At 46.7% G+C, this 10,189-nt stretch overlaps 2 protein-coding genes and 1 long non-coding RNA gene across 10 annotated transcripts in view; 1 reads left to right on the forward strand and 2 right to left on the reverse strand.

Annotated features, from left to right (window-relative positions):
• LOC121694807 (zinc-binding protein A33-like) overlaps positions 1 to 10,189 on the reverse strand; it is a 221,330-nt gene that overhangs the window by 172,505 nt on the left and 38,636 nt on the right. The window lies entirely within an intron of this gene.
• abi2a (abl-interactor 2a) overlaps positions 1 to 10,189 on the forward strand; it is a 116,562-nt gene that overhangs the window by 84,945 nt on the left and 21,428 nt on the right. For all 6 annotated transcript variants that reach the window (XM_042074977.1, XM_042074991.1, XM_042074969.1 and 3 more), the window contains one exon: positions 3,885 to 4,034. In XM_042074977.1, the coding sequence (XP_041930911.1) occupies positions 3,885 to 4,034 (150 nt within the window). The remainder of the gene's footprint in view (positions 1 to 3,884; positions 4,035 to 10,189) is intronic.
• On the reverse strand, positions 4,527 to 5,930 carry LOC121694872. 3 transcript variants are annotated; one of them, XR_006025922.1, is made up of 6 exons: positions 5,889 to 5,930; positions 5,760 to 5,849; positions 5,158 to 5,198; positions 5,018 to 5,107; positions 4,927 to 4,967; positions 4,527 to 4,887 (listed from the first exon to the last, which is right to left on the reverse strand). It is a non-coding gene; the product is annotated as an uncharacterized LOC121694872 (long non-coding RNA). The 3 variants fall into 3 exon arrangements; XR_006025923.1 differs by lacking the exon at positions 5,889 to 5,930 and having other exon boundaries at positions 4,527 to 4,691; positions 4,725 to 4,887; positions 5,760 to 5,868; XR_006025921.1 differs by lacking the exon at positions 5,889 to 5,930 and having other exon boundaries at positions 5,760 to 5,868.

The following is a 10,189-nucleotide window of genomic DNA, read 5'->3' on the forward strand; positions in this document are numbered from 1 at the left end:
GGTCACTAAAGGTGAACTTAAAGACAAAAGTTGTAGTTTTCCAAAGAAAAAACAAAAATAACAAAATTATGAAATTTTCAATTGGCAAAGAACTAATCGAACAAACACAAGATTACACTTATTTAGGGATCTCCATCAACTCAACAGGAAAATTTGATTTGGCAGTAAAAATTCTGAAAGAAAAAGCACAACGATGTTTATATGCTATCAAAAAGTCAATTCAAGTCAAAAGAATATGGTTAAATGGGGATCACTTTCAAAATATGAATTTGCGGATTGGGAGAAACACCCAATTGAAGCCCTGCACACGGATTTCTGCAAAAACATTCTTAAAGCCCACAGAAATACTCCGCATAATGGCTGCAGGGCTGAATTGGGCCAGTTCCCATTAATTATCAAAATCAAAAAAAGAATTCTAAAATTTTGGAAGCACATACAATTTAGCAACCCCAATTCAATACATTATAAAGCCCTAAAAAGCACCGAATTAAATATAGAGAAGAGCCCCCTAAATCAATTCATTATAAAGCACAGCAATCTCACTCCAATTAATTTGACAATGTCCAAAACTAAAAAAGATTCTATTCAATTAACAAATAAAATCCATCCAAATTGTATCATAGAAAAAGAAAAAGAAAAATATATATCATATTGGACCGAAATCACGAAAACCCAACACCAACTTGAATGCTATGTTTCAATTAATCACAAATATGAATTGGCCCCATATCTAAACACTCTCAGACACAAAATTGTCCAAAATATTGACTATGTACAGACTCAGCGAGCACAATCTGAACATTGAAATAGGTAGAAGGAAACATACCTGGTTACCAAGAGAGGCCAGGCTATGCCACCACTGCCAGGAAAGTAAAATAGAAACAGAGCTACATTTTCTAACAGAATGTCAATTTTACAAAGACCTCAGAGAAACCTTCCTTACAAAAGCAAGTAACATACGCCCTGAGATTTTAAATGAAAATAATGAGGGTAAGCTAAAATATATCCTGGGCGAAATTCCAGAAATCGCACTGGCAGCTGGAAGATATGTACGAGCCTGTCACGAAAGACGAAATGCAACCGTAAGCCAGTGATTACACCCCACTGTTGTTTATCTTTTTTTTTCCCAACCAATTTCACTATTCTATTAACCTACTTTTTCTTCCCTCTATTATTTACATTATCATCTTATTATTGTTTTTTTTTTTATTAGTATAATTATCATTATTGTCTCCTGTTTTGATTATTCCATGTGTTTTTTTTTTTTTTTTTTATGCTTTGGCAATATTGTAACTTGAACAGTCATGCCAATTAAGCACATTGAATTGAATTGAATTGAGATGAGAGTGAGGTAGAGAGTGAGGTAGAGAGTGAGGTAGAGAGTGAGGTAGAGAGTGAGGTAGAGAGTGAGGTAGAGAGTGAGGTGGAGAGAGAGGTGGAGAGCAGCACCCCATAAGCCCATGTAAAGTGACCGAGATGTGTCTCCAGCACTGCATTCAGTGCAAGTGTGTGTGTGTGTGTGTGTATGTGTATGTGTGTGTGTGTAGCACCATAATGCTCCTCACATGGACACACACACATGAGAATGTAATGCTCTGTGCATTCCTCCTCATGGAGACACACATGAGAATGTAAGGGGGTTTCAGACTTGCATTTGCCGCGACGATTTCCAGATAAGACTCCTCCAGCTGTCTCTTATATTCAATAGCAACGGTTGCATTTTTCAGTACACGCATTAGAATATACATCAGCATATATTACAGTCAGATAATGTAAATTATGTATAGGTTTTGGTGCCGTGCCTGTGTATGTAGATGCCTTTTAACGACGTGAACTGTTCTGAATTTCTCACTTTGAGTATATGGGATGCTCTTTTTTTTTTTTCTTTTTGAATGTTAACTCATTCGCGCTGGATGCTGCATGACGCAACATTCTATCTCCCGCCTGTTGCTGCATAGCGCAACATTGACTCTCCCGCTGGATGCTGCGTAGCGCAGCATGCTTTTTATTTCATGTTTCTTGGTGCTACAGAGGCTTAGATATTACATTTTGGTAGACGTTGACCATTTTTAGTATGTTTTCAGAAAACCCTCAGGAAATAAGGTTATTTAGTCTAGAATGCCATAGGATTCTATAGGCGTTTTTAGCACCCAACTTCTCACTTCTCCCCGAGCGCCGCTGTTGTAGCAGGCAGCTCACTGCGCCGGGATTAGTGTGTGCTTCACCTCACTGTGTGTTCACTGTGTGCTGAGTGTGTTTCACTAATTCACAGATTGGGATAAATGCAGAGACTAAATTTCCCTCACGGGATCAAAAGAGTATACTATACTATACTATACTAAAGCAACAGCTTGGAAGAATTGCTCTATGACTAAAAGGACTAAAAGGCTTGTGATCCTACGCAATCACAAGCATTCCAATAATAATAATAAGTTTATTTTATATAGCGCCTTTCTCAAACCCAAGGTCGCTTTACATAGTAGGAAGGCAGGGAAACACAATAACAAACAAACAAACAATACAACAGAGACAAAAGCGTGCCAAGCGTGCATTGGCAATATCCAAGTCTGCATTCTGCATATCATAAGTCGTTGTAGCATGGGAATTCGAAGCCATTATTTCAAGGAAAAAGAATTGCATTGTGTTGTACCAGATAAACGTTGCAGAGGTGCACGCGGTAGCGCGTTTGTTTCTCTTGAAGGCAGAGGCACTTAGGGAGCTGAGAGGCAGGGGTGCTTTCATTAGCCTGCCGCTCCAGAGGCGGCACTTTCAGGTGATTTAAAGGAGCGAGATGTCGAGCAAATTTCACTTTAAAGATACAGCCCCCGGATTCTGGTGAAGGGCTGGTACATCTTTCCCTTCCATGTTCCAGAAGCAGCCATTTGATTGGCTAGACTTATTTATGAACCGGTCTGCGCCACTATATTTGTTTCCAACTTATATAGCCAAGACTGCAAATGAAAACTAACACATACACACAGAAAGATGAACACACACACACACGCACAGATGAACGAACACACACACACACACACACACACACACACACACACACACACACGTGCGTCTGCTGCAACTATTAGTTTCTTCCTGTAATCAGTGGAACTGGCTACACCAGACAGCACAGCAGCGCGCACACTGAAATAAAAATGTGACAATGTGACAGTGGGGAGCAATTTGCTGAATGTGAAAGTGGACAGCATGTCCATTCTGAAGAGTTTGCTTCCAAAACGCTATATCCACCATTTTACCGCATATCCATCTCAGTAGAACTGTATTTGGGTATTGGTTTTTGATTTATCTTTGCTCAATCAAAACAACACAACTACAATTTGATTGATATTACCTGAAATACACAATTAAATAGCATGACTTTTTAATGTGTGTTTCTTTTTTTTTTTAAACGGAGATATAGCGTTTTGGAACCGAACTCTTCGTTTATTACCAACTCAGTATTCACTCTACTTCTCCGCCTCCACATGATGATGGCCATCAGTTGATTAGCTTTTCAAGGAGGGCAAATGCTCTAGTTATAATTACTTTTTCATGCAAATGTGTTCACATCAGTGAACGAACCTTATCAAGCCTTTTCAGAGAGTGGGTAGATTGTTAATTAATTACACATGAACCATTATGTGTGAAGAAACATTTAGCCCCTTTGATAACGGTTCGCTTTCTTAAGCTGTGGTTGTGGGGGGAAACTTTTAAGGAATTTAAGTTCTGTGAAGTTCTCGCTTCAGTGGAAAATTGTAGTTTTTCAGTAACTCAATTTTTCTTAATTTCAGAGAAATGCAAAAGATATCGGCACTTGGATGTGTGTGAGGGATGTGTCTGTACTCTTGTTTTTTTTAACGTCTCTCCCAACGACCCCCCCCCCCCCACAGGCGCCACTCCCCTTACCGGACGCTTGAGCCTGTGCGCCCCCCCGTCGTCCCTAACGACTACGTCCCCAGCCCCACACGCAACTTGGTGCCTGTCTGTCAGCAGAGCCCAGTGCGCACGGCCTCCGTTAACCAGAGGAGCCGCACCTACAGGTACCCACAATGCACCACCATGGTACAGGTACCCACAATCCATCACCACGGTACAGGTACCCACAATCCATCACCACCAGACACAGGTATCCACAATGCATCACCACAGGTACACAGGAACCCACAATGCATCACCACAGGTACACAGGAACCCACAATCCTCCAGCACAAACTGCACACTTACCCATAGTCCAAGAGCACAAACTACTCAGATACCCACAATCCATCAGCATGGGACACATACCCACAGTCCACCATCACAAATTGCCATAATGTAGTACCCATAATGCACCACCCAAAGCCCACAATTCACCAACAAGGTACAGGTATACCCACAGTCTCTTACCTTAATGAGGTGCAGGAAGCCACAGCCAACCAGCGAAGGCACAGGTACCCACAATCTCACTTCATCATCCTTACGGCTCTCCCATCAATCCTCAGAGATTGCAGTCAACAACAACAACAACAACAACAATAACAACAACAATTTGCATTTATACAGATTTTAATCAACCCTCATAGCCCATAGTCATAATTCACCAACCAGGACTGCACTTGCATCTGCCATTTATTTGGAGCCCTTTCACTTCCGTCCTCTTCTGCAGACCGCACGGCCCTCATCGGTAACCAATTAACCATTTACCATCACACACGGCCCTCATCGGTAACCAATTAACCAATTACCATCACACACGGCCCTCATCGGTAACCAATTAACCATTTACCATCACACACGGCCCTCATCGGTAACCAATTAACCATTTACCATCACACACGGCCCTCATCGGTAACCAATTAACCAATTACCATCACACACGGCCCTCATCGGTAACCAATTAACCATTTACCATCACTCTGAACCACACGGCCAACACATACCATCACTCTGAACCACACGGCCCTCATCGGTAACCAATTAACCATTTACCATCACTCTGAACCGCACGGCCCTCATCGGTAACCAATTTACCATCACTCTGAACCACACGGCCCTCATCGGTAACCAATTAACCATTTACCATCACTCTGAACCGCACGGCCCTCATCGGTAACCAATTAACCATTTACCATCACTCTGAACCGCACGGCCCTCATCGGTAACCAATTTACCATCACTCTGAACCACACGGCCCTCATCGGTAACCAATTAACCATTTACCATCACTCTGAACCACACGGCCAACACGTACCATCACTCTGAACCACACGGCCAACACGTACCATCACTCTGAACCACACGGCCAACACGTACCATCACTCTGAACCACACGGCAAACACGTACCATCACTCTGAACCACACGGCCAACACGCGGCCAACACGTACCATCACTCTGAACCACACGGCCAACACGCGGCCAACACGTACCATCACTCTGAACCACACGGCCAACACGCGGCCAACACACGGCCAACACGTACCATCACTCTGAACCACGCGGCCAACACACGGCCAACACGTACCATCACTCTGAACCACGCGGCCAACACACGGCCAACACGTACCATCACTCTGAACCACACGGCCAACACGTACCATCACTCTGAACCACACGGCCAACACGTACCATCACTCTGAACCACACGGCCAACACGTACCATCACTCTGAACCACACGGCCAACACGTACCATCACTCTGAACCACACGGCCAACACACGGCCAACACGTACCATCACTCTGAACCACACGGCCAACACACGGGCAACACGTACCATCACTCTGAACCACACGGCCCTCATCGGTAACCAATTAACCATTTACCATCACTCTGAACCACACGGCCCTCATCGGTAACCAATTAACCATTTACCATCACTCTGAACCACACGGCCAACACGTACCATCACTCTGAACCGCACGGCCCTCATCGGTAACCAATTAACCATTTACCATCACTCTGAACCACACGGCCAACACGTACCATCACTCTGAACCGCACGGCCCTCATCGGTAACCAATTAACCATCACTCTGAACCGCACGGCCCTCATCGGTAACCAATTAAAATTTACCATCACTCTGAACCACACGGCCAACACACGGCCGACACGTACCATCACTCTGAACCACACGGCCAACACGCGGCCAACACGTACCATCACTCTGAACCACACGGCCAACACACGGCCAACACGTACCATCACTCTGAACCACACGGCCAACACGTGGCCACCACACGGCCAACACGTACCATCACTCTGAACCACACGGCCAACACGTACCATCATTCTGAACCACACGGCCAACACGTACCATCACTCTGAACCACACGGCCAACACACGGCCAACACGTACCATCACTCTGAACCACACGGCCAACACGTACCATCACTCTGAACCACACGGCCAACACGTGGCCAACACACGGCCAACACGTACCATCACTCTGAACCACACGGCCAACACGTACCATCACTCTGAACCACACGGCCAACACGTACCATCACTCTGAACCACACAGCCAACACGTGGCCAACACACGGCCAACACGTACCATCACTCTGAACCACACGGCCAACACACGGCCAACACGTACCATCACTCTGAACCACACGGCCAACACGTACCATCACTCTGAACCACACGGCCAACACACGGCCAACACGTACCATCACTCTGAACCACACGGCCAACACGTGGCCAACACACGGCCAACACACGGCCAACACGTGGCCAACACACGGCCAACACGTGGCCAACACACGGCCAACACGTGGCCAACACACGGCCAACACGTACCATCACTCTGAACCACACGGCCAACGCGTGGCCAACACACGGCCAACACGTGGCCAACACACGGCCAACACGTACCATCACTCTGAACCACACGGCCAACACGTACCATCACTCTGAACCACACGGCCAACACACGGCCAACACGTACCATCACTCTGAACCACACGGCCAACACGTACCATCACTCTGAACCACGCGGCCAACACACGGCCAACACGTACCATCACTCTGAACCACACGGCCAACACACGGCCATCACTCTGAACCACACGGCCAACACGCGGCCAACACACGGCCAACACGTACCATCACTCTGAACCACGCGGCCAACACGCGGCCAACACACGGCCAACACGTACCATCACTCTGAACCACGCGGCCAACACGCGGCCAACACACGGCCAACACGTACCATCACTCTGAACCACACGGCCAACACGTACCATCACTCTGAACCACACGGCCAACACGTACCATCACTCTGAACCACGCGGCCAACACGTACCATCACTCTGAACCACACGGCCAACACGCGGCCAACACGGACCATCACTCTGAACCACACGGCCAACACGCAGCCAACACGTACCATCACTCTGAACCACACGGCCAACACGTACCATCACTCTGAACCACACGGCCAACACGTACCATCACTCTGAACCACACGGCCAACACGTACCATCACTCTGAACCACACGGCCAACACGTACCATCACTCTGAACCACGCGGCCAACACGGACCATCACTCTGAACCACACGGTCACCACGCGGCCAACACGTACCATCACTCTGAACCACACGGCCAACACGTACCATCACTCTGAACCACACGGCCAACACGCGGCCAACACACGGCCAACACGTACCATCACTCTGAACCACACGGCCAACACGTACCATCACTCTGAACCACACGGCCAACACGTACCATCACACTCTCGCATGCTTACACCCCAACACACACCCTTATCTGGAACTTAGTCTTCACAAAGCATTTTGGTGCTTGTGAAGGGATCTACCTACTAGCTACCCTCAGTGTGACCAGTACTAGGCATGTGGATTGTGACCAGTACTAGGCATGTGGATTGACATGCTTAACGATCACGTGTCCTCAGGACTCCAGAGAGAGACGCAGGAAATTCCCACTGAGTCTCCTGGAACTCCTCCTCGGGGGCCTCGGCAGGCGGCGGAACCTTCACACTGCCAACCGCCAGCTCCTCCAGCCCTCTCTCCAGAGGGCGCGTCACCATAATAACACAGAGGAAGTCCTCCTGTTCTTTTCCTTTCACGTGTGTGTGTGTGTGTGTGTGTGCAACGCATATCCATCCTAACCCTATCCATGGATCTGAACAATCAAGACCAGCATCATGGAGTCTTTTATTGGATCTGAACAATCAAGACCAGCATCATGGAGTCTTTTATTGGATCTGAACAATCAAGACCAGCATCATGGAGTCTTTTATTGGATCTGAACAATCAAGACCAGCATCATGGAGTCTTTTATTGGATCTGAACAATCAAGACCAGCAGCATGGAGTCTTTTATTGGATCTGAACAATCAAGACCAGCAGCATGGAGTCTTTTATTGGATCTGAACAATCAAGACCAGCATCATGGAGTCTTTTATTGGATCTGAACAATCAAGACCAGCAGCATGGAGTCTTTTATTGGATCTGAACAATCAAGACCAGCATCATGGAGTCTTTTATTGGATCTGAACAATCAAGACCAGCAGCATGGAGTCTTTTATTGGATCTGAACAATCAAGACCAGCAGCATGGAGTCTTTTTTTTTACTTGACTTTCCCCCTCCCCTCAGAGCGTCAGAAGCGATACTCTCATCACATCATGAGGAGCAGTCTGGAGGATGGATGGATGGATAGATAGATGGATGGATGGATGGATGGATGGCAGCCGTGGCCTACCGGTTAGCGCTTCGGACTTGTAACCAGAGGGTTGCCGGTTCGAACCCCAACCAGTAGGCACTGCTGAAGTGCCCTTGAGCAAGGCACCTAACCCCTCACTGCTCCCCGAGTGCCGCTGTTGTTGCAAGCAGCTCACTGCGCCGGGATTAGTGTGTGCTTCACCTTACTGTATAGATAGATAGATACTTTATTGATCCCCAGGGGAAATTCAAGAAAGGCCGTGTGTTTCACTAATTCACGGATTGGGATAAATGCAGAGACCAAATTTCCCTCACGGGATCAAAAGAGTATATATACTTAGATAGATAGATACTAAATATACTATATAAGTTAAATAAAAAAATCCAGTGTGCTTGAGGGTGATCAAGCATTTTCCTCCTCTCTTTAATCACATCATGGAGGAGCAGTCTGGAGTCTTGTTCTTCCTCCTCTCTTTCATCACATCATGGAGGAGCAGTCTGGAGTCTTGTTCTTCCTCCTCCTCTTTAATCACATCATGGAGGAGCAGTCTGGAGTCTTGTTCTTCCTCCTCCTCTTTAATCACATCATGGAGGAGCAGTCTGGAGTCTTGTTCTTCCTCCTCCTCTTTAATCACATCATGGAGGAGCAGTCTGGAGTCTTGTTCTTCCTCCTCTCATCACATCATGGAGGAGCAGTCTGGAGTCTTGTTCTTCCTCCTCTCATCACATCATGGAGGAGCAGTCTGGAGTCTTGTTCTTCCTCCTCCTCTTTCATCACATCATGGAGGAGCAGTCTGGAGTCTTGTTCTTCCTCCTCTCATCACATCATGGAGGAGCAGTCTGGAGTCTTGTTCTTCCTCCTCTCTGCCACAGAGGGTAAGAGGAGGAGGAAGATGAAGAGGAGTGCTCTCGCCCGCCTCAACAGTGGATTGGCAGTGGTATCTGGCAGTCATCAGCACCTGATCCAGCCCACGTTTGTTCCTCTCAGTTCCACTCAAGGCCCAAAACACCTCAGTTCTTGCACAGACCAACCGTCTACTCGCATGAGGAGAAAATGTGTTCTGCAGATCATAGACAGGCAGACATACTAAAAGTGCCTACATGCATTAATATATAAATATACATTAATAATTGTTATTTTGTGTCATAAGATAAGTGCATGTACAGACAGTACATACATACAAACAAGACTGAATAATCATGCATATTGCATACATACCAGCAAGCATGCATACATACTTAGACTTACATGAACACAGCAGACATACTTGCATACATACATGTAAATATGTGCACTTATGCGTACACATGCGTACGTGCAGTATGTGCATAATTGCATGCCGACACAGACATGTATTCACACATTCATATTTATTCAGTATGTGTTCAGCCCATGTTTCCCTCTCTCAGCTCGCCAGCTCGCCCCCCCCCCCTCTTGCTCCCCTCTCACTGCACACTAAAGGCCGTCTCTCCTCCCCTTGCTCCCCTCTCACTGCACACTAAAGGCCGTCTCTCCTCCCCTTGCTCCC

This window comes from Alosa sapidissima, chromosome 2, assembly GCF_018492685.1.
Source record: "Alosa sapidissima isolate fAloSap1 chromosome 2, fAloSap1.pri, whole genome shotgun sequence".
NCBI classification, from domain to species: domain Eukaryota; kingdom Metazoa; phylum Chordata; class Actinopteri; order Clupeiformes; family Clupeidae; genus Alosa; species Alosa sapidissima.